At 42.0% G+C, this 25017-nt stretch overlaps 1 protein-coding gene across 5 annotated transcripts in view; it reads left to right on the top strand.

Moving 5' to 3' along the window:
* Positions 1-25017, top strand: part of LOC126365918 (peptidoglycan-recognition protein LA-like) — a 351809-nt gene that overhangs the window by 178195 nt on the left and 148597 nt on the right. The window contains exon 1 of one of the 5 annotated variants that reach the window (XM_050008661.1): positions 6199-7509. The exons of 3 other annotated variants lie outside the window; for them this stretch is intronic. In XM_050008661.1, coding sequence (XP_049864618.1) covers positions 7161-7509 — 349 coding nt within the window. In that variant the 5' untranslated portion in view covers positions 6199-7160. Of the gene's footprint in view, positions 1-6198; positions 7510-25017 lie in introns of those variants that run through there. One more of the 5 variants, XM_050008662.1, reaches the window with a different exon arrangement.

The raw sequence follows: 25017 nt of genomic DNA, 5'->3' as shown, positions 1-25017 counted from the left end.
TTGAATACTCAGCCGACGGTCAGATCGTATAATATTATCTACTTCTTTCATATGTTCATCCGCTTTTGATTTTGAAGGGCCTCACGGGAGTGAGTCATCTTCAACGTCTTCTCGGCGATCTTGGAAGCGCCTTAACCAAAAATGTTCAAATGTGTGTGAAATCTTATGGGACTTAACTGCTAAGGTCATCAGTCCCTAAGCTTACACACTACTTAACCTAAATTATCCTAAGGACAAACACACACACCCATGTCCGAGGGAGAACTCGAACCTCCGCAGGGACCAGCCGCACAGTCCATGACTGCAGCGCCTTAGACTGCTTGTACACTCCATACAAATACTTTCAGAAGCGACTTCCTGACACTTAAATCTATACTAGATGTTAACAAATTTTTCTTCTTCAGAAACGCTCTCCTTCCCATTGCCAGTCTACATTTTATATCCTCTTTACTTCGACCATCATCAGTTATTTTGCTTCCCAAACAGCAAAACTCATTTACTACTTTAACGGGGGTAGGACGTACGTGATAAACAGCCTTCGCCGTATTCTTCTTTTAGTAAAAGCCACATTTCAATGGCAGTTTTCCAAGTTTCATGTGAAACGACAATTCATCGCTCTGTTAATATACTTATCATACACTGAAGAGCCAAAGAAACTGGTACACCTGCCTAATATCCTGCAGGGCCCTCGCGAACACGCAGAAGTGGCGCAACAGGTCGTGGCATGGACTGTAGCAGTGCTGGAGGGAATTTGCACCATGAATCCTGAAACTTCCTGACAGATTGGAACTATGTGCCGGACCGAGACTTGAACTCAGGACCTTTAGCTTTCGCGGGCAAGTGCTCTACCAACTGAGCCACCCAAGCACGACTCACGCCCCGTCCTCACAGCTTTACTTCCGTCAGTACCTCGTCTCTACCTTCCAAACTTTACAGAAGCTCTCCTGCGTAGGTCTTGCTTGCATAGCTCAGTTAATAGAACACTTGCCCGCGAAAGGCAAAGGTCCCGAGTTCGAGTCTCGGTCCGGCACACAGTCCTAACCTCCAGGAAGTTACATGTCAGCGCACAGTCCGCTGCAGAGTGAAAATTTCATTCTGGAACCATGAATCCTGCAGGGCTGTCCATAAATCCGTAAGAGTACGAGGGGGTGGATATCTCTTCTGAACAGCATTTTGCAAGGCGTCCCATATATGGTCAATAATGTTCGTGTCTGATGATTTTGGTGGCCAGCGGAAGTGTTAAACTCAGAAGAGAGTTTCTGGAGCCACTCTGTAGCAATTATGGACGTGTGGGGTGTGACATTGTCCTGCTGGAACTTTCCAAGTTAGTCGGATTACACAACTGACACGAATGGACGCAGGTGACCAGACAGGATGCTTACGTAAGTGTAATCTGTCAGTCGTATCTAGACTATAAGGGGTCCCATATCAAATCCACTGCACACGCCCCACATCATTGCAGAGCTTCCACTGCCTTGAACAGTCCCCCCCCCTCCCCCCCCCCCCCCCCGACATGCAGGGTCCATCGTTTCATGAAGTTGTCTCGATACAATATGAAACGAGACTCATCGGCCCAGGGGAGGCGTGACGCTTTGTGTTGTGCAGTCATCAAGGGTACACGAGTGGTCCTTTGGCTCCCAAAGCCCATATCGATGATGTTTCGTTGAATGGTTCGCACACTGACACTTGTTGATGGCCCAACATTGAAATCTGCAGCAATTAGCGGAAGGGTTGCAGTTCTGTCACGTTCACCGATTCTCTTTGGTCCCGTTCCTACTGGATCTTTTTCCGGCCGTAGCGATCTCAGAGATTTGATGTTTTACCGGACTCCTGATATTCACAGTAACTCGTGAAATGGTCGTACGTGAAAATCGCCACTTCATCGGTAACTCGAAGATGCTGTGTCCCATCGCTGCTGCGCCGACTATAACATCACGTTCAAACTCACTTAAATCTTGATAACCTGCCACATTAGCAGCAGTAACGGATATAACAACTGCGCCAGACAGTTGTTGTCTCATATAGGCGTTGCTGAACGCAGCGCCGTATTCTGCCTGTTTACATATCTGTGTATTGGAATACGCACGCCTATACCAGTTTCTTTAGCGCTTCAGTGTATATCCGGCAAAACAAAAATAACGACCACACTGATTTGTCTACGGGCACCAGAGAACCGCATTCAAATGAGAACGCTTCGCACTTCACAGCTATTGGTCGCTCACCTTTGGCGTATGCTTTCTTACTCTGTTACAGGCCGCGGTGGTCTCGCGGTTCTAGGCGCGCAGTCCGGAACCGCGCGACTGCTACGGTCGCAGGTTCGAATCCTGCTTCGGGCATGGATGTGTGTGATGTCCTTAGGTTAGTTAGGTTTAAGTAGTTCTAAGTTCTAGGGGACTAATGACCACAGCAGTTGAGTCCCATAGTGCTCAGAGCCATTCTGTTACAGCAGCAGTCTCGTTATTTCATAACCACTCATATTCGTGAAGCGGTATCGGTATTAGGAAAACACCTTTGACGTTTTGGGGATTCTGAAATGAGTTACAAAAGAACTAACTCGTTTCGTACCCATAAAATTCCGCTAAGCACTCTATCGAAAGTCCTAGCGGCTTTTTTTAAATCTGAGGTGCCACATGTTTGCCGCAAGGAAGTGCGGGTTTATAGAGGCGAATGTTGACTCAGTTCATATCAGCCGAATACACTGACACAAAGTGATTACATCTACGTGTTTTATCGTTATATGGAGACCTACGCCACCGAATAAATATAGGATGTGGAAGACGAAGAACGAAGTGCTCGGATTAAAAAGTGTACAACACAGGGATGTGGTCTTTCGCTACTGCTTTCAGTCTCTATCTTGAATAAGCAATGATGGAAATGAAAGAAAGGTTCAAGAGCGGACTTAAAATTCAGGGTGAAAGAGTACCAAGTTTATTTAATTTAATCGTATGGCTAGGGCTTCCCGTCGGGCAGACCTTTCGCCGCGTGCCGGTCTTTCGATTTGACGCCACTTCGGCGACCTGCATTCGATGAGGACGTTAGGATGATGATAACTACACAACAGCCAGACCCTGGGCGGAGAAAATTCCCCCACCCAGCCGGGAATCGAACCCGGGCCCAGAGGATTGATAACCCGTCACGCTGACCATTCAGTTGGTTTTTTTTTATCATTTTGTTCGCTTTTGTTCGTTGCGTCTGCTCGGGGCGGACGTCGTAAGACCTCTGTCTAAGTTCGTTGTTGATCGATTAACTCAGTTTTTTTTTAATTACAGAGGGCGGCTAATCCTCTGCCCTAACACACAGAGCTACCGTGCCAGCATCTATCGGGGGCGGACAGAATACCAATGATAAGATTCGATGATGACATTGTTACCATCAGTGAAAGGGCAGAATAATTACAGGCTCTATTGGAAGGAATAAACAGATTACGGATTGAAACCATACCGAAGAAAGACGAAAGAAAAGGAATAGCAGAACGAGAACAGCAATAAACTTAGCGTTAAGATGACCACGAAGTAAACGTAGTTACGGAATTCTATTATCCTGGAAGCGGCGCACGGAAATAGATGGACATAAAAAGCGGATTAACACAGGTAAAAAAGGGCAATTCTGGTCAAGAGAAGTCTGTTAGTAGCAAACATTGTCTTAAGCTGAAGAAGGTATTTACGAAAATGTGCTTTTGAGGTACAATATTGTACTGTAGTGACTCGTGGCGTGTGGGGACAACGGAAAAGAAGAGAACCGAAGCGTTTGAGATGTAGTGCTACAGAAGGCTGTTGAATATTAGGCGGACTGATAAGGGATGAGGTTATCCACAGAATCGATGAAGAATGAAATACTGACTGACAGGGTGACAGGACATGCGGTAAGACATTAGGGAGTAAGGCCGGTATTACACTATCAAATTTCTTTTCCAACGATTTGATCAAAGATGTGATCAAATATTCCGTCAAATATATTTGACAAAGATCTTTGACGTAGCGCTAGAAGGGGTATTACACTGTCATAATATTTTTCGTCAAATTTCAAGATGGCTGACAACAAAAACTTAGCCGGCCGCGGTGGTCTAGCGGTTCTAGGCGCGCAGTCCGGAACCGCGCGACTGCTACGGTCGCAGGTTCGAATCCTGCCTCGGGCATGGATGTGTGTGATGCCCTTAGGTTAGTTAGGTTTAATTAGTTCTAAGTTCTAGGCGACTGATGACCTGAGAAGTTTAGTCGCATAGTGCTCAGAGCCATTTGAACCATTTTTTTTGAACAAAAACTTGTCATTAACCGCAGCAGTTGCATGTACCACAATTGCACTGTGTGCACATGCGGAAGAGAAGCGGAAAAAAAAGGAAACAAACCTGGGTGAAGCCGTGGGTTTTACGACGACACAACAAAAGCATTCAATGAAACTTGTTCGTGAGCTTATAGTGGAGGACGTCAAGTCGCACATCATTTACTTAAGAATGGATGAGCATACATTGCTGTATGTGCTCAGTGAAGTGTATCCTCATATCACAAAGCACAATATTCACTTAAGAACTGCTACATCTGCAGAAGACAGGCTCACTGTAACACTCCGATCCCTTTTTACAGGAGAGGGTTAGGTTAGGTTAGGTTAGGTCAGGTCAGGTCAGATCTCCAATCTTCTTAATCTATTTTTGTATTCAGGGTGCCTCACGTTATAAAGCGCCTCATCAGCTTTATACACCTCTATTAAATTTGTAGTTGTCGGTACACACCGTAGTGAGTAAAAACTGTAGGGAAAGACAGAGACTAAAACATCCAAGAAAGAACTGAGGACGTTAGGTAGAAGAGGTAGAAGTGTTAATATGAGATGGAGAGGTTGGAAAAGAGAGGAATTCGTGGCGGGCCTAATCGAACCAGTCAGAAGACTGGTAGGCGCACAAGAAGAAAGGATGTGGTGTGGCCTTATTGCAGAGTGAGGTGCCTAGGCTCTAGTGAAGATAGCCTGCGCTTAAATGAAGCCATGATGACACACTCACATAAACACTGAAACACACACAAAACCTCTAATAACAGACCTTCATTAGTACTACTTCTGTCTTAGGCCAGTATTACACTATCAAATTTCTTTGTCAAATATCTTTGTCCAATATCTTTGTCAAAGATATTTGATGGTGTAATAGAGAACTTTATCAAATGTCGTCCAATATTTGATCAAATCTAGGACATCGCTGTAGATTTGATCAAAGAAGTCGCTTGTCTTCTGTTCACTGTTCGCTGCATTGTCATCTGTAGTGTTTTTAATAAACATTGCCGGTAAATACAATTGGTGTATGCTGACAACTACAAAATTAATAGAGATGTATGAAGCTGATGAGGCGCTTTACAACGTGAGGCACGCTGAATACAAAAATAGTTTAGGAAGATTGGAGATCTGACCTGACGTAACCTAACCTAATCTAACCTAACCTAACCCTCTCCTGTAATGTATTACAGTGATCCTGTCTTCTGCAGATGTAGCAGTTCTTAAGTGAATATTGTGCTTTGTGATATGAGGATACACTTCTCTGAGCTCATACAGAAATGTATGCTCATCCATTCTTAAGTAATTGATGTACGATTTGACGTCCTCCACTATAAGCTCACGTAACAAGTATTGTTGAATGTTTTTATCGTTCGTCGTAAAACCCACGGCTTCACCAAGGTATGTTTGCTTTTTTTTCCCCCGCTTCTCTTCCGCATGTGCACACAGTGCAATTGTGGTACATGCAACTGCTGCGGTTAATAACAAGTTGTTGTTGTCAGCCATCTTGAACTTTGACGAAAAATATGATGACAGGGTAATACCCCTTCTAGCTCTACGTCAAAGATCTTTGTCAAATATATTTGACGGAATATTTGATCACATCTTTGATCAAATCTTTCACAAAGAATTTGGTAGTGCAATACCGGCCTTACCACTTGACTCTTCCGTCCGCCGGCGCCCATATTTAGACTGGCGTGTACTGTTAGAGAGGAAGCAGAATATTCATTACCATGAACAGCGTGACATGTTTGCTGCCACTGTCCGTTCTATAATCAATTTACTTGTTTCTCGTGGCCTTAAACGGCCAGCTGTAGGATTTCAGTGCACAATCGTAAGATGTATCCAAGCAGTGCCGCCAAGGACGAGAGCAGTAATTGGGAAAGCCCTCTTAACGCTAAGTACTGAGCTGTAACGTCCGAGCGCCATGCAGCGCCTCTGGTGACAGTCAGCTGTACTAAGCACAGCGGCCGCCTGGGGCCGCGTCAGTTGCTCTGTAACCTTCGATGAAAGCGGTCGCGGGCGCCGGGGACAAGCCGCATGTAGGGCGCAGCGGAAGTGCTGTTTTTTTATCGACAGCCACACCCACTTGTTGCGTCGCGTTGCAGTGCGTTTATGTTTCAGTGTGAGCCAAGTGTCGCAGCTTCGAGACGTATTACTCCTGCGAACTACTTTTGAATACATGTTCAACAACATGCATGTTTTACTGGATATTTTTGTGTATGTCTTAGCTCAGCTGCTGGCTGAACTTGACAGCAGGTGAGCCCAAGACTGCTGCTCAGCGGTAGAGGAAATCAGCTGCAAGAAATGGTGTAAATTCGGCAAAGCACTTGTAGATAAGCTGCAAGGAACGTGTTGAAGTGTTTTCTGGTACCTGTGCGGTCACTGTGCTTTGTTCGTGTGATAGTAGTGACCTTCATACCTATTGATTCTTTATTTCCGAGTATTCGCTTGCAAGTTCCGTCAGATGCGCTCGGCTTATTAGCAACTCAGTAGTATGTGTGACTTGGCTGTGTGTAGGCTGTCAGCTGTCGCTTGATGTTACGACCCTGTTTACATGCGAGCATAATTATTTACGCGGGTAGTAGATCTGAAGTCTGTGAACAGTTACTAGCGCTGTTATCTGCAAAGAACTAGGTAATAACCCGAAACAAGACATAGCCGAAGAGGAAGTCTCTTGACAATTGAATTAGCGCTGTATCTCTGAAGGACAATGGACTGTTCTTGCGGTTAAGAGTCCCGGTAATCATTAGATGAAATTTGCTGCTCTTGAGGGAAAGTTGTAACGGTGTGCAACTGGGTGATACCATACCGTTGGAGTGATGCCTTTTTCGCGTACACTGTGCAAAAGAGTGTTCTCTCATAATGGAACTGCGGTAAACTGAGGATTGCCGACGACATCTTTAATGACAATGGCACACGATGACCAGACGAGAGACCCGGAAGAGCGAGGGAACGCGTTTTCGAAGGCCGACGCATTCTCCCTGTCCTCGTTCGGCTCCAACAGCAGTGAGGAGGGCAGCCTGGTGACAGATGGGGAGGACGAAGAGGACAAGGGCGGACACGTCAACCTGGTGATGAGCGAGCTGCTCAACCAGCCGCCGCCCTCCAGCGTCAACATCACCAACTCGTCCGACGTCCGCATCGGTCCGAGCCTCCACTACAATGGCCCCGTCACCATTAACCAGTTCCTCAACTTGCAGCAGCAGGCTGCGCTTGGAGCCGAAGACACTCCTCTGCCGCTGGATGGAACAGGTAACTAACAAGCACTCTGCTCATGTGAGGGGTGAAACGAAACTTTGTGCATAGGTAGGTGCCTGCCAAAGGAAATATGTAACTGGTGGTAGGGCTAGCGCAGTTTCGTATTTTATTAATAACTAGCGAATCCGGCAATGCTTCGCAATTGCTAAATATCTATTGGAATTGCACATACATCCTAAATTCATTGCCTCCCTCCCTCTCTCTCGGCCAACCTTCTCATCCGTTCCCACTCTCTCTTCTCCCCCATCTCTCTGTGGGTAACCTCCTCCTCTTCCCTCCCCCCCCCCCTCTCTCGCCATCTCCTGCTTCCTCCACTCTACATCCATTTCCGTCTGATATTTCAGTAGAGTAACGAGTAAAAATGTAAATCCGTCGCATCTTTCCGAGATTTTTGGTAGCAACATATTTTCTTGATAAATTGGTATATCTAATGTGCTGCGAATACATAGAAAGATAGACCCCTTATCATTTAGCTACAAAATAGCAGGTCAGCAACTGGAAGCAGTTAATTCCATAAATTATCTGGGAGCACGCATTCGGAGTGATTTAAAATGGAATGATCATATAAAGTTGATCGTCGGTAAAGCAGATGCCAGACTCAGATCCATTGGAAGAATCCTAAGGAAATGCAATCCGAAAACAAAGGAAGTAGGTTACAGTACGCTTGTTCGCCCACTGCTTGAATACTGGTCAGCAATGTGGGATGCGTACCAGATAGGGTTGATAAAAGCGATAGAGCAGCTCGCTTCGTTACAGGTTCATTTAGTAATCGCGAAAGCGTTACGGAGATGATAGATAAGATCCTGTGGAAGACTCTGCTTTTGTTAAAGTTTCGAGAACATAGATTCACCGAAGAGTCAAGCAGTATATTGCTCCCTCCTACGTATATCTCGCGAAGAGACCATGAGGATAAAATCAGAGAGATTAGAGCCCACACAGAAGCATACCGACAATCCTTCTTTCCGCGAACAATACGAGACTGGAATAGAAGGGACAACCGATAGAGGTACTCAGGGTACCCTCCGCCACACACGGTGAGGTGGCTTGCGGAGTATGGATGTAGATGTTGATGTAGATGTAATACATTACAGAAAATATATAGCCTATGTCCGTACGAATTTTCACTGGAGCGTAGTGTAAAAACTGAAAGAAAATAAGTCAAGAACTTTCCGTGATTTGTGGTAACTACCCCCTTCCATTTATATATTAAACAGTACCTACATTTCCGTGCGGTTCTAGGCGCTACAGTCTGGAACCGAGCGACCGCTACGGTCGCAGGTTCGAATCCTGCCTCGGGCATGGATGTGTGTGATGTCCTTAGGTTAGTTAGGTTTAATTAGTTCTAAGTTCTAGGTGACTGATGACCTCAGAAGTTAAGTCGCATAGTGCTCAGAGCCATTTGGTCTTCAGTCCAGAGACTGGTTTGATGCAGCCCTCCAATCTATCCTGTCATGTGCAATCTTCTTCATCACCAAATAACTACTGCACCCTACATTCTTCTGAATCTGCTTAGTGTATGCATCCCTTGGTCTCCCTCTCCAATTATATCCTCCACGCTGACCTCCAATACTAAATAGCCTCAGAAAATGTCTTATCGACTGACCCCTCTTCTAAACAAGTTGTGCCACAATCTCCTCTTCTCCCCAATTCTATTCAGTGCTTCCTCATTAGTTATGTGCTCTACCCACATAATTTTCAGCGTTCTTCTGTAGCACTCTTCTATTCTCTTCTTGTCTAATCTATTTATCGTCTATGTTTTACATCCATACATGGCTACACACCATACAAATACTTCTAGAAAAGACTTCCTGACCCTTAAATCTATACTTGATGTTCACAAATTTCTCTGCTTTAGAAACGCTTTTCTTGCCATTGCCAGCTGTAAAGGAACTGAAAATATTGTGATTTAATCGCAGAGGTGCTGAAAAATTGTTCCAGTGACACACCAGAGAAATATCTGGTAAACTTTTTATCTTTGAGAGACATAGGAACAATTTCGCCCTTCGTTTTTTATTTCTTGTAAGAACGACTACTTTTTGTTCTGATGGGCTGGTGGGATGTCGTACTGTCTAATTACTAGTGTGTGTGTGTGTGGTAAATGAATGAGTTAAAAGACGCAAGATGTGTTTTATATTAGTTTCATCGCACAACAAGCCTTATTCCCATGCCTATGGAGTATTTATGTTAAGCAGAGAAGGCGAGTTTTAGATGCAACCGAAGATCTTCAAAACGCCGCTGCTCAACAATAGAGGTACGTGATTGTGCTCTCTACTTTCCTTTCGTGGCCGCTAAAATTACTTCCGATTCGTTTTGCCGAGACATTCAGAACCTGCAATCTTCTTTTTCTTATAAAAATACTAGTCCGATGCAAAAGAAATACTCTTACATTTAAATAATTGCCATTCTTTTACCCAGGCCACGGGGAATGATGGAACGTACGTGCCTCTACTCTGAATGTACGTTCGCAATCTCCGAGTGTGTTACGACGAAATTATTTCACAATGAAAATTTCTCATCAGACTGCAACCACTCGCACGCGAATGTACGTACCCTCTGAATGTATCTAGTCAGTCACGCGCGTTGTTCAAAAGCTTTACTTTTAATATTCAGTGGATTACATTTCCGAAATTAATTTTTGTTTATGCTGCAAATAGTACTTCACGCGAAGTATTTATTACGTAAGTTTCAGGCTCAATTAAAAAAAAAGATTCCGAATAATAGAAATAAAGAATAACAATCAAACAAATCAAACCTAAAAAAACAGAAAGAGGGAACGTTACACAGTCTACATTTTATATCTTTTCTACTTCGACCATCATCAGTTATTTTTCTTCCCAAATAGCAAAACTCATTGTCTACTTTAAATGTTGCATGCTGCTAGATGGTTTTCTATAGACTTCGTCTCCAACCAAGCTGGACCTATTATTGTTACATTCCTATTTTTTGTTTAGATTTTTTAAACAGATCTGATTCCCTCTGCGTCACCCGTTTTAATTAGACTACAGTCCATTATCCTCGTTTTGCTCTTGTTGATGTTCATCTCATATCCTCATTTGAAGACACTGTCCATTCCCCCAACTACTCTTCCCATTCCTTTGCTGTCTCTGACAGAATTACAATGTCATCGGCAAACCTCAAAGTTTTTATATCTTCTCCATTGATTGTAATTCCTACTCAAGATTTTTCTTTAGTTTTCTTTACTGCTTGCTCAATATATAGATTGAAAATTGAATAACATCAGGGATAGGCTACAACCCTGTATCACTCCCTTCCCAACCACTGCTTCCCTTTCATGTCCCTCGACTCTTATAACTGCCATCTGGTTTATCCTCGTTTTGCTCTTGTTGATGTTCATCTCATATCCTCATTTGAAGACACTGTCCATTCCCCCAACTACTCTTCCCATTCCTTTGCTGTCTCTGACAGAATTACAATGTCATCGGCAAACCTCAAAGTTTTTATATCTTCTCCATTGATTGTAATTCCTACTCAAGATTTTTCTTTAGTTTTCTTTACTGCTTGCTCAATATATAGATTGAAAATTGAATAACATCAGGGATAGGCTACAACCCTGTATCACTCCCTTCCCAACCACTGCTTCCCTTTCATGTCCCTCGACTCTTATAACTGCCATCTGGTTTCTGTACAAATTGTAAATTGCCTTTCGCTCCCCATATTTGACCGCTGCCAACTTCAGAATTTCAAACAGCATATATTACATGTATTACTAAATTGTATAGCCTATAACCGTGCGAACGCTAGGTAGAGCGTCGTGTAAAAATATGTAGTAAGTCTGTCAATAGCTTTCCGAGATTTTAGGTAACAACTTATCTCCGAAACTAATTTTTTTCTTATGAAAACATGTGACAGCAAATTGTCAATGTGAACGCATTTTTTTAGTTTCGTTTTCCATACCAAAAATACAATTACCATTAACAGTTAAGAAAACACACACACACACACACACACACACACACACACACACACACACACGCCAACGAAATTGGTCGAGTCGGTCTCAAGTAATGATCTTACATACACGCGTCAAGTGTCGTTTATTTATATAGGTTTTCCATTTTGATCACACTTTATTATTGAGTCCATGAGTCCACAACATCACCGGTTTCGGATTTCTACCATCATTAGATCTGTTTAAAAAATCTAAACAAAAATCAGGAATGTAACAATAATAGGTCCAACTTGGTTGGAGACGAAGTATACAGAAAACCATCTAGCAGAATGCAATAAGGATAACATGGGTACCGCAAAAACATACCATTAGGAGCATTCTAAAACAAGTACCAATGTGAAATACTTTTTTTACACATAATCAGTCTAGATTCGGGAACGTTTTGAACACAAGTGGTTTATCATTAGGTGCCTTCCCTTCTCCCTTCTCTACCCTCGCACTGTTTCAACCTTGTCAGCTTTCGCTGCTAGTTTTGATACGCTCTGTATAAAAATGTTGTGCGCCCTTCTCAGCTTGGCTGCTAATTGTGTTTCGTCCTTTGCAGAAACCTTACACTTGCGCTGCTACCGGCCTCCCTCCCAGCTTGTATCGCGTGGGTCTTAAATCAGCCCTGCACACAAGTAGACGAACAAGTGCGTGAGAGCGTCCTGCACTTATGTACGCACGAGTTACAGCCGAAAGAGAGCGTTAGCGATTAGGTTACGGAAGTTTCCAGCGTCACGTAGCGAATAGCTGAAGTTTCTTCTTGCCTCATTCACGAATATATCTACATCTACATCCATACTCCGCAAGCCACCTGACGGTGTGTGGCGGAGGGTACCCTGAGTACCTCTATCGGTTCTCCCGTCTATTCTAGTCTCGTATTGATCGTGGAAAGAAGGATTGTCGGTATGTTTCTGTGTGGGCTCTAATCTCTCTGATTTTATCCTCATGGTCTCTTCGCGAGATATACGTAGGAGGGAGCAATATACTGCTTGACTCTTCGGTGAATCTATGTTCTCGAAACTATAACAAAAGCAGAGTCTTCCACAGGAGCTTATCTATCATCTCCGTAACGCTTTCGCGATTACTAAATGAACCTGTAACGAAGCGAGCTGCTCTATCGCTTCTATCAACCCTATCTGGTACGCATCCCACACTGCTGACCAATATTCAAGCAGTGGGCGAACAAGCGTACTGTAACCTACTTCCTTTGTTTTCGGATTGCATTTCCTTAGGATTCTACCAATGAATCTGAGTCTGGCATCTGCTTTACCGACGATCAACATTATATGATCATTCCATTTTAAATTACTCCTAATGCCTACTCCCAGATAATTTATGGAATTAACCGCCTCCAGTTCCTGACCTGCTATTTTGTAGCTAAATGATAAGGGAACTATCTTTCTATGTATTCGCAGCACATTACACTTGTCTACATTGAGATTCTAGTGCCATTCTCTGCACCATGTGACTATTCGCTGCAGATCCTCCTCCATTTCAGTACAATTTTCCATTGTTACAACCTCTCGATATACCACAGCATCATCCGCAAAAAGCCTCAGTGAACTTCCGATGTTATCAACAAGGTCATTTATGTATATTGCGAATAGCAACGGTCCTACGACACTCCCCTGCGGCACACCTGAAATCACTCTTACTTCGGAAGACTTCTCTCCATTGAGAATGACATGCTGCGTTCTGTTATCTAGGAACTCTTCAATCCAATCGCACAATTGGTCTGATAGTCTATATGCTCTTACTTTGTTCATTAAACGACTATGGGGAACTGTATCGAACGCCTTGCGGAAGTCAAGAAACACGGCATCTACCTGTGAACCCGTGTCTATGGCTCTCTGAGTCTCGTGGACGAACAACGCGAGCTGGGTTTCACACGACCGTCTTTTTCGAAACCTACGCTGATTCCTACAGAGTAGATTTCTAGTCTCCAGAAAAGTCATTATACTCGAACATAATACGTGTTCCAAAATTCTACAACTGATCGACGTTAGAGATATAGGTCTATAGTTCTGCACATCTGTTCGACTTCCCTTCTTGAAGACGGGGATGACCTGTGCCCTTTTCCAATCCTTTGGAACGCTGCACTCTTCTAAAGACAGCGGTACACCGCTGCAAAAAGAGGGGGGGGGGGGGGGGGGGGGGGGAGGGGGGGCAAGTTCCTTCGCGAACCCTGTGTAAAATCGAACTGGTATCCCATCAGGTCCAGCGGCGTTTCCGCTTTGGAGCGATTTTAATTGTTTCTCTATCCCTCTGTCGTCTATTTCGATATCTACCATTTTGTCATTTGTGCGACAATCTAGAGAAGGAGCTACAGTGCAGTCTTCCTGTGTGAAACAGCTTTGGAAAAGACGTTTATTATTTTGGCCTTTAGTCTGTCATCCTCTTTATCAGTACCATTTTGGTCACAGAGTGTCTGGACATTTTGTTTTGATCCACCTTCCGCTTTGACATAAGACCAAAATTTCCTCATCACATTACATTTCGTTTCGCGTAATTTTTGTTTGTCTGCAAGGCTTTGGCTATTTTTATGTTTGCTGTGAAGTTCCCTTTGCTTCCGCAGCAGTTTTCTAACTCGGTTGTTGTACCATGGGGGCTCTTTTCCATCTCTTACGATCTTGCTTGGCACATACTCATCTAACACATATTGTACGATGGTTTTGAACTTTGTCCACTGATCCTCAACACTATCTGTACTTGAGATAAAACTTATGTGTTGAGCCGTCAGGTACTCTGTAATCTGCTTTTTGTCACTTTTGCTAAACAGAAAAATCTTCCTACCTTTTTTAATATTTATATTTCCGGCTGAAATCATCGATGCCTTAACCGCTTTATGATCGCTGATTCCCTGTTCTGCGTTAACTGTTTCAAATAGTTCGCGTCTGTTTGTCACCAGAAGTTCAAATATGTTATCACCACGAGTCGGTTCTCTGTTTAACTGCTCAAGGTAGTTTTCAGATAAAACACTGAAGAACAGTTCGGTTTTTCACCCCAGCTGTTACGGAATCGCTATTATTTACGCCACGATCAGCTAATTTCGAGACTGACCATTTTCAAGTGCGTACTCTTACCATTCCACTTTGTCACAAGTATTTTATTCCATATAGTAACTAATAACTGTACCAAATTTGATTTAAATTGCTCCACTGCTTCAGGATGCCAAATATAAATCACACGTATTTAACGTATTTCCCACGTATTTGTATATATGTTACACCTATAATTCTAGCGACTCTCACCCTGCAATTTCATTTTCACGCGGCTAAATGTTTATGACATCTCCTGAACTGTACGATGATATATTTTTGTAGGTACATTCAGCGGCATATGTGGATACTGTCTGAGAAACGTGTTGCGAATAGAATTAGTACCGATGAAGTAAGAAATTTAAGTGACATGTGGCAGTTTTTCATGCATATGTGTATGACGTACCAATATTGTGAGTAGGAAAGTTGGTACTCACCATATATCAGAGATGCTGAGTCGCAGATAGGCACAACAAAAAGACTGTCACAAATAATAGCTTTCGACCAATAAGGCATTCGTCAGAATTAGACATCGACCACACACATACGCACTCACGCAAATGCAACACACACACACACACACACACACACACACACACACACACACGCACGACCGCAGTCTCACGCAGCTGAGGCCACACTCAGCCGAAAGCTATTATTTGTGACAGTCTGTTTGTTGTGCCTATCTGCGACTCATCATTTCTGCTATGTGATGAGTAGCAATTTTTCTTTTCACAGTATTGTTACATTCCATTTTGGATTTTCCATTGTTTGTTTATGACATCATATATTCTTAACTAATTTACTTTCCTGGTACATTCAGCTGTATATGTAAACACTGCCTGAAAAATGTTTCTGGAATACAGTTAGTAGTAAGGAAATAATAAATTAATCAGTCATGTTTCATGGGGCAGTTTTACTGCAAGAAAAACGAAAATTTAAGAGATAAAACTTCTTCTCGTAATCGTGTTATGCAGGTTGTCAGCGAGAAAAAATTTCGTAAAGTGTATTTGCGAGTCGCTAAGTTGGATATTAACACGTCGTGGGCTACACTTCATAACACCCCACTCCTTTGATTCTTACCCCCACAATAATTCTATCAAAAGAGTAGGTGATATGTGTACCAAGTTTGGTTGAAACTGGTCCATTGATTTAGGAAGAGATGTTGAACGGACATACATATATCCACACATTTATATAATAGGTATGGATTTACACCGTCGCCATTTATGGGGTGAGAAATAGAATTTTCCTTCAATAGCTTAAGACATGATATTCGTTGTTATTAATTAGAATGGTTTCTCAAGGGTATCTAACAGTAAAACATAAGATTATAATAGAAATATGGAAACAATATCCATACTTAAAATCGGAATAAAATGTGTAAAAGTGGTATACAGCCTACCTATAGAAACCCTTTCAGGTCACAAAATAAATAAAATAAGAAATTGTGTGAAAAGTGCTAAACGAAACAGTAACTGTTCAATCAAAAGCCTCGATGGTCGATAAAGCATTTGGAGGACAGTCCAGCTCTCTGAGGAGTGTTTCCCAATGGCGCTGCTATCAAGACGAACAGTTATTGACAAACGTTATCGCTGACTCGTATGCAGACGTCTTCGACTGTTTCGTACTGTTCTTCCCAGAGAAACACAATATGGGCGTTCAAGGAAAATCTGATGCATGATAAAAAGTGGGTCGCTTTACAAAATAAGGAGCAGAAAACGTGATATCTCACGTTGTTCCACAAAATACCCTTGCCTTGCGGACGCACTCTTCTCTTGCTTTATCTATGTCTGTTTGCCGGCCAGAGTGGCCGAGCGGTTTTAGGCGCTTCAGTCTGGAACCGCGCGACCGCTACGATCGCAGGTTCGAATCCTGCCTCGGGCATGGATGTGTGTGATGTCCTTAGGTTAGTTAGGTTTAAGTAGTTCTAAGTTCTAGGGGACTGATGACCTCAGATGTTAAGTTCCATAGTGCTCAGAGCCATTATGTCTGTTCACTCACTTTCATTTCTGCGTGTCTACTACGTTACTGATTTGGTAAAATCAGATTGCATGATTTTCTCCGTAATTTTCGTAAGAAAATTCTAAATACGGGTCTACTGTTGATTAAGTACACACTATTTTTATTTTATTTATTTATATTTAATTTTATGCTGCTAGTTTCAGGCTCGCCACATTCTCAATCGTTCCCGTATAAAACTGATACATGAAGACTGAGTCTCAGAATAAAGATACAATTTTTTTAAATTTACATTATAACAACACTATACTGTCATTAATTTATCCATTACACGTTTCAAGACTTAATCCCTAAGAAAAATAAAATATAGTTTAGGTTACAAATAGCTTGTTAATTTGTAAGGAATAAAGCGGATACCTGTATGAGAGTCATTGAGCAATGTACAAGGAAGGAAACGAATACTTCTAATTCGAGTACAAACGTTATCCTCATGCACTTTCACTGACACGGGTAATTCAGAACAATAACTTGTCATCAATAAAAGATCGTCTGTAATACCTGTGTGAGGGATTGTTTAAACAGGTTAAAACGTCTTTAGTTTATAGCAAATTAGATAATTTCAGAAAACTGAAGCTGACATAGTTCGCTGCGCGGGATTAGACGTGCGGTCTAAGACGCTGCAATGATGGACTGTGCCGCTGATCCCGGCGGTAGTTCGAGCCCTCCCTCGGGCATGGGTGTGTGTGTTTGTCCTTAGGTTAACTAGTGTGTAAGCTTAGGGGCTGATGACCTTAGCCGTTAAGTCCCATAAGATTTCACACACATCTGAACATCTGACATACGTAGTACTGTATACACTTCAGTGTATTGCAGTGTAGATCCGCACTAACATTTCGTTCTTAGCGCATTGAGCAATAGTGTGTTACTCCACATAATATGTTATCCACGTCGTTTTCAAAACTATGCTGTATTATACTTGATATTAAGCGTAGATATAGCATCAGTTCTATTTTTCGTACTGTTGCTTCAAATAGACGGCTTGAGACACATACGTTAATAGACAGGTCTTGCTCTCAACGACAAATTATAATGACATAATAGGTTTGTGTATAAATAAATAAATCTTCTGCTGCCAGTCACGATTTTTTCTTTATTTTACTATTCGCACGACGCGTTTCGAGAAATAATTCCAATTTTCAAGTGCGTTTTTTTATGTGTGATAAGCCATTTCTTTTGATGTTGTCAGTGTGTGTGTGAGTCTGGTTCATTTTGTTGACTTTTACTGTAATACATAAGAAACGCGATTTTCAGTTGGGTATCAATTCTTTCTGTGAGGTTAGTGGCTAAAGTTTAAGAACAATTTGTACTTACAGTTTTCTAATGGTCCATTTGTGTAGAATCTCACACACACTTAACATCACACACAACTTGTACACTTTACACATCGAAAATATCTTATATAAACAAAACAGTTACAAAGATCTTCCTACAGGTAGTTCACAGAGATAACGTTATAGGTCTTCCACAGATTATGATATGCTTTTGTACAGAGGTTATTTATCTTAACAATTTGGCTCATGAATTACTTATATTAATTTTACATTTGTGCTTGTTTCTATGTTTTACTATGTTTATTTTAGTATATTATCGAAACATCAGAAGAAATTCACTGATTCACTTTCAAGTTTTTCATTTAATATTTTATCTTCATATTTTCTATAATGTGAATACATCTCGAGTTGTTCAAGCAAATCCATTTTATGTCCTTTATTTAGTCGGTGGAGTACTCTGACATTTTGCTCTATTTTTCCAAATGGGTGTCCTGTATTATGTATGTGTGTTGCTATTGCTGATGTAGTGTGTTTGTTGTGTGTGTATGCTCTAATGGGCTTTGTGTATCTGGTGTTGATATTTCGTCCTGTTTGTCCTACGTAGAACTTGGAGCATTCCTGGCATGTTACCTTGTATATTCCAGAGTCTGAATATGGATCATGATTACACTTTATATTATGTATTAGTTTTGGTGTAGTTTATTGATGTAGAAAACCCAATTTTTACTCTGTGATTTTTGAAAATATTTGCAATCTTCTGTGATACATTGCTTATGTATGGAATGCTAGATATATATTTGTTTTTCTCTTTTTCTTCTGTGGTGCAGTTTTTACCTAGGTTTCTCTTCACTTTGTCTAAGATTGTGCCAACCATGTAAGCATTGTAACCATTGGCAAGTGCAATCTTCTTCACTGCGTTCATTTCTTGTTGCATATTTTCCTGGTTCAATTGTATTTTTGTTGCCCTATGCAGCATTGACCTGTATGCTGCCTGTTTATGGATATTTGGGTGACATGAGGTTGCAGTGATTGTGGTGTCAGTCATTGTGTTTTTCTATAAATTTTGAATGTGCATGTGTTGTTGTGTCTTGTAATATTTAGGTCCAGAAAGTTGATACTTTTATTTTGCTCATGATCCACTGTAAATTTGACTTTCTCGTTTAGATTATAGAAATGATTAAGGATGTCTGTGATGTCTTTGGTATCTCCTTTCATTAACAGTAGTGTGTCATCTACATATCTCCTATAAAATTCTATTTTCCTTAGGCAAGGTTCCTGGCTGTCAAATAATTTTTGCTCTAAGTGATTTATGTATATGTCGGCTATGGTACCGGATATACATGATCCCATTGCTAGGCCATGTTGTTGTTTATAAATGTTGTCATTAAAGGGATATGACCAGGTTCCTAGGAGGAAGTTATTGTCTGTTCTACGACATTATGGAATAGGGGGCAAACTTTTGCAAGCAATTAAAGGTCTTTACATAGATAGCCTTGGGAGAGCCAGTCCTGACAAAACTCTACCATCTGGCGAGCAAGATGTATGACACAGGCGAAATACCCTAAGACTTCAAGAAGAATATAATAATTCCAATCACAAAGAAAGCAGGTGTTAACAGATGTGAAACGAACAATCAGTTTAATAAGCCACAGCTGCAAATACTAACGCTAATTCTTTACAGAGGAATGGAAAAACTAGTAGAAGCCAACCTAGGGGAAGATCAGTTTGGATTCCGTAGAAATATTGGAACACGTGAGGCAATGCTGACCTTGCGACTTATCTTAGACGAAAGATTAAGGAAAGGCAAACCTACGTTTCTAGCATTTGTAGACTTAGAGAAAGCTTTTGACAATGTTGACTGGCATACTCTCTTTCAAATTCTAAAGGTGGCAGGGGTAAAATAGAGGGAGCGAAAGGCTATTTACAATTTGTACAGAAACCAGATGGCAGTTACAAGATTCGAGGGACATGAAAGAGAAGCAGCGGTTGGGAAGGGAGTGAGACAGGGGTGTAGCCTCTCCCCGATGTTATTCAATCTGTATATTGAGCAAGCAGTAAAGCAAACAAAAGGAAAATTCGGAGTAGGTATTAAAATCCATGGAGAAGAAATAAAAATGTTAAGGTTCGCCGATGACATTATAATTCTGTCAGAAACAGTAAAGGCCTTGGAAAAGCAGTTGGATGGAACGGACAGTGTCTTGAAAGGAGGATGTAACATGAACATCAACAAAAGCAAAACGAGGATAATGGAATGTAGTTGAATTAAGTCGGGTGATGCTGAGGGAATTAAATTAGGAAATGAGACACTTAAAGTAGTAAAGGAGTTTTGCTATTTGGGGAGCAAAATAACTGATGATGGTCGAAGTAGGGAGGATATAAAATGTATACTGGCAATGGCAAGGAAAGCGTTTCTGAAGAAGAGAAATTTGTTAACATCTAGTATAGATTTAGAAGTCAGGAAGTCGTTTCTGAAAGTATTTGTATGAAGTGTAGCCATGTATTGAAGTGAAACATGGACGATACATAGTTTAGAGAAGAAGAGAAACATGGGGCTACAGACGAAAGCTGAAGATTACATGGGTATATCACATTACTAATGAGGAGGTATTGAATAGAACTGGGGAGAAGAGGAGCTTGTGGCACTACTTGACTAGAAGAAGGGATCGGTTGGTAGGACATGTTCTGAGGCATCAAGGGATCACAAAATTAGCATTTGAGTGTATAAATCGTAGAGAACAAGAGATGAATACACTAAGCAGATTCAGAAGGACGTAGGTTGCAGTAAGTACTGGGAAATGAAGAAGCTTGCACAGGATAGGGTAGCATGGAGAGCTGCATCAAACCAGTCTCAGAACTGAAGACCACAACAACACATAGATAGTCAGGCAGCAGTTAGAGTTGACGGTAAATTGAGTTCATGGTTCAGAGTAGTTTCAGGGGTAAGACAAGGCTGCAACCTGTCTCCACTGTTGTTCATATTATTTATGGATCATATGTTGAAAACAGTAGACTGGCTGGGCGAGATTAAGACATATGAACACTAAATAAGCAGTCTCGCATATGCGGACGACTTATTTGTGATGGCAGATTCGATTCAAAGTTTGCAAAGTAATATTTCAGAGCTAGATCAGAAATGTAAGGACTATGCTATGAAGATTAGCATCTCCAAAACGAAAGTAATGTCAGTGGGAAAGAGATATGAAGGGATTGAGTGCCAAATAGGAGGAACTAAGTTAGAACAGGAGGACAGTTTGAAGTACTTAGGATGCATATTCTCACAGGATGGTAACATAGTGAAAGAACTAGAAGCGAGGTGTAGCAAAGCAAATGCAGTGAGCACTCATCTACGATCTACTCTCTACCTTCTGCAAGAAGGAAGTCAGTACCATGACTAGGTTATCTGTGCACCGTTCAATCTTTCTACCAACTTTGTCGTATCGGAGCGAAAGCTGGGTGAATTCAGGTTACCTTATCAATAAGGTTGCGGTTACGGATATGAAAGTAGCTAGGATGATTGCAGGTACTAGTAGAATGGGAACAATGGCAGGAGGGTGTCCACAATGAGGAAATCAAAGAAAAACTGGGAACTCTATGGATGTAGCGGTCAGGGCGAACAGGCTTAGATGGTGGGGTCATGTTACACGCATGGGAGAAGCAAAGTTACCCAAGAGACTCATGGGTTCAGCAGTAGAGGGTAGGAGGAAGCGGGATAGACCAAGGAGAAGGTACCTGGATTCGTCTAAGAATTATTTTGAAGCAACAGGCTTAACATCAGAACAGGCACCAATGTTAGCACTGAATAGGGGATCATGGAGGAATTTCATAAGGGGGACTATGCTCTAGATTGAACGCTGAAAAGCATAATCAGTCTTAAATGATGATGATGATGAAGATGAAAGAAGTGTTACATTCCTTATTGAAAGCCCCTAGTATCTTATGAATTAACTGTTCTATTGGTTCTGTTGGTCTCCGCAGAGGAATTGCGGTCCTATGTTTGTCCAATGTGTCGTGGAACTGATACACTCTCAACTACAAAACTTATGCTTTTCATCAAATATAGTATGTGTTTTATGGAATCACTTAATTACATACTGCTGATATCCTAATTTAGTGGTAGTGATATATGAAGGGGTGTCTGCCATTTCGTTCTGAGGAACCTTCTGTTGTGTATCTCGATGTTGTGGCTATGTTGGGATGTACTGCCATCACTTTCTGTTGGCATGTATTAAAATTGTGGCGTATTCAGAGGCAATCTAAGTAATTCCTCAGTTTCCAACAGTCATAGCCTTGCACTGAAAGTTGTTCATGACTTACCTTCCAAACTAAGTACCTCCCTGTGGAATGCCTTATGGAAACAGTCTGAACTCGAGAATCTTTCATCGTAAAGTAGACTAGTTTTGATTTTTTCTGGGGTACACCTTCACAGTCTTCATGAATAAACATCTCTTCCTCCTATTTTACTCTTTCTGTCATGAATACTTAAGTTCTACTTCCCAGTATCACATTCAGTGCGTGAATGAGTCGTTATTACCTTGAATTAACAAGATTCATTTTGTATTCGACGCTGACCTGTGCACATTTGTCAGCTTTCTTTGCATCCTAATCCAAGGCGTCAAATGCATCGCCACAAAATGTAACTATCAGTGTTTGTTACCTTGCAAATTGATAACCATATAGTTCAAAAGTATCACAGCTTGAGCTGTTCCGCATTACTATTAGTAATGCCAAGTACACCCAGGAAAGCTAGCGTTACCTGCGAGGAGAGATGATGTAAGATAGGCCACATTCATTGCGCCACTTCTCTGGTCATTATGGTTTGGATGTGACGCCTATCACAACAACACACACACACACACAAACCAAGGCACATATATCTAAATCTGCAGTAATCAAACCGGAATTCCCTAATATCTGCTTTGAGAACTATTCTGAAGCCAGGTGGTATATTTCACATGCGGTTTCTTCCGTTCACCACACATAAGAAATGACTTACAAAGTCAGAAAGTTAGATCGCTAATTGCGGCCTGCATAATTGGGTGAAATTGGGCGTAGGAGCGTGCCATTGACAAAGCGATGGTGCGGTAGCGTTCTCGCTTCCCACGCCCGGGTTCGATTCCCGGCGGGGTCAGGGATTTTCTCTGCCTCGTGATGGTTGGGTGTTGTGTGATGTCCTTAGGTTAGTTAGGTTTAAGTAGTTCTAAGTTCTAGGGGACTGATGACCACAGATGTTAAGTCCCATAGTACTCAGAGCCATTTGAACCATCTGACAAAGCCATGGACACCTATTTCAGCTTTCGGTTATTGAGAAAAATAGACATATTGGTCAACCAATTGATGAACGGAAGCACTTGCCCAGCGGGTCTCGTTGTACAACACTGAACACATCATGAACCGGATTTTTCGGCATCATTTATTAATCGAGCTGTCGATAGGCTACTACGAAAACCTTTTTCCAGTGTAAATTACAATTTTTCATCTAACCAGCCAGTATTTAAATGTTACGTACAGTTTTATTCATTTCGCGTAGGAGAACTAACAATGCGGGTTGCATCGTATATTTACATCAGATGATGGAGAAAAGTATTGCGTTTCTTGTGTTCTTCTGTTTAATGAAATAATGCAGCACACGTTTTATGTGGTGTACAAGTTTTCTTTGTTGTACTATACAATTATACAATGAACTGAATAATAGTTCCAAGTGAAACAGAAGATTATTGCTTGTTGTTATTTGTTGAAATGTGTATGTGTGAATTCCTAAGGGACCAAACTGATGAGGCATCGGCTCCTAGACTTACAAACTGCATAAACTAACTTATGCTAAGAACAACATACGGACCCATGGCCGAGGGAGGACTCGAAACTCCGGCGGGAGGGGCCGCGCAATCCGTGACATGGGGTCTCTAACCTCGCGGCCACTACATGCGGCCATTAACTGATGTCTAATCGTTGATGAAACGCAGCCGTGTTCAAAATATTAAAGCTATTTCTAATACACAAAAAATGAAGCAAATAACAAAGGACGAGGAAACGAAACTTGACTGGTTGAGATTGTATATACACTACTGGCCATTAAAATTGCTACACCAAGAAGAATTGGAGATGATAAACGGGTATTCATTGGACAAATATATTATACTAGAACTGACATGTGATTACGTTTTCACGCAATTTGGGTGCATAGATCCTGAGAAATCAGTACACAGAACAACCACCTCTGGCCGTAATAACGGCCTTGATACGCCTGGGCATTGAGTCAAACAGACCTTGGATGGCGTGTACAGGTACAGCCGCCCATGCAGCTTCAACACGATATCACAGTTCGACAAGAGTAGTGACTGGCGTATTGTGACGAGCCAGTTGCTCGGCCACCATTGACCAGACGTTTCCAATGCGTGAGAGATCTGGAGAATGTGCTGGCCAGGGCATCAGTCGAACATTTTCTGTATCCAGAAAGACCCGTACAGGACCTGCAGCACGCGGTCGTGCATTGTCCTGTTGAAATATAGGGTTTCGCAGGGATCGAATGAAAGGTAGAGCCACGGGTCGTAACACATCTGAAATGTAACGTCCACTGTTCAGAGTGCCGTCAATGCGAACAAGAGGTGACCGAGACTTGTAACCAATGGCACCCCATACCATATGGCGATGACGAATACACGCTTCCAATGTGCGTTCACGGCGATGACACCAAACACGGATGTGACAATCATGATGCTGTAAACAGATACTGGATTCATACGAAAAAATGACGATTTGCTAGTCGTGCACCCAGGTTCGTCGTTGAGTACACCATCGCAGGCGCTCCTGTCTGGGATGCAGCGTCAAGGGTAATCGTAGCTACGGTCTCCGAGCTGATAGTCCGTGCTGCTGCAAACGTCTTCGAACTATGGTTGTTGTCTTACAAACGTCTCCATCTGTTGACTCAGGGATCGAGACGTGGCTGCTCGTTCTGTTACAGCCATGCGGATAAGATGCCTGCCATCTTGACTGCTAGCGCTACGAGGCCGTTAGAATCCAGCACGGCGTTTCGTATTACCTTCCTGAACCCACCGATTCCATATTCTGCTAGCAATAATTGGATTTCGACCAACACGAGCAGCAATGTCGCGATACGATAAACCGCAATCGCGATAGGCAACAATCCGACCTTTATCAAAGTCGGAAACGTGATGGTACGCATTTCTCCTCCTCACACGAGCCATCACAACAACGTTTC

This window comes from Schistocerca gregaria, chromosome 4 (genome assembly GCF_023897955.1).
Source record: "Schistocerca gregaria isolate iqSchGreg1 chromosome 4, iqSchGreg1.2, whole genome shotgun sequence".
NCBI lineage: Eukaryota > Metazoa > Arthropoda > Insecta > Orthoptera > Acrididae > Schistocerca > Schistocerca gregaria.
Note: the sequence above shows the minus strand (reverse complement) of the source record. Positions and strands in the feature narration are given on the sequence as shown.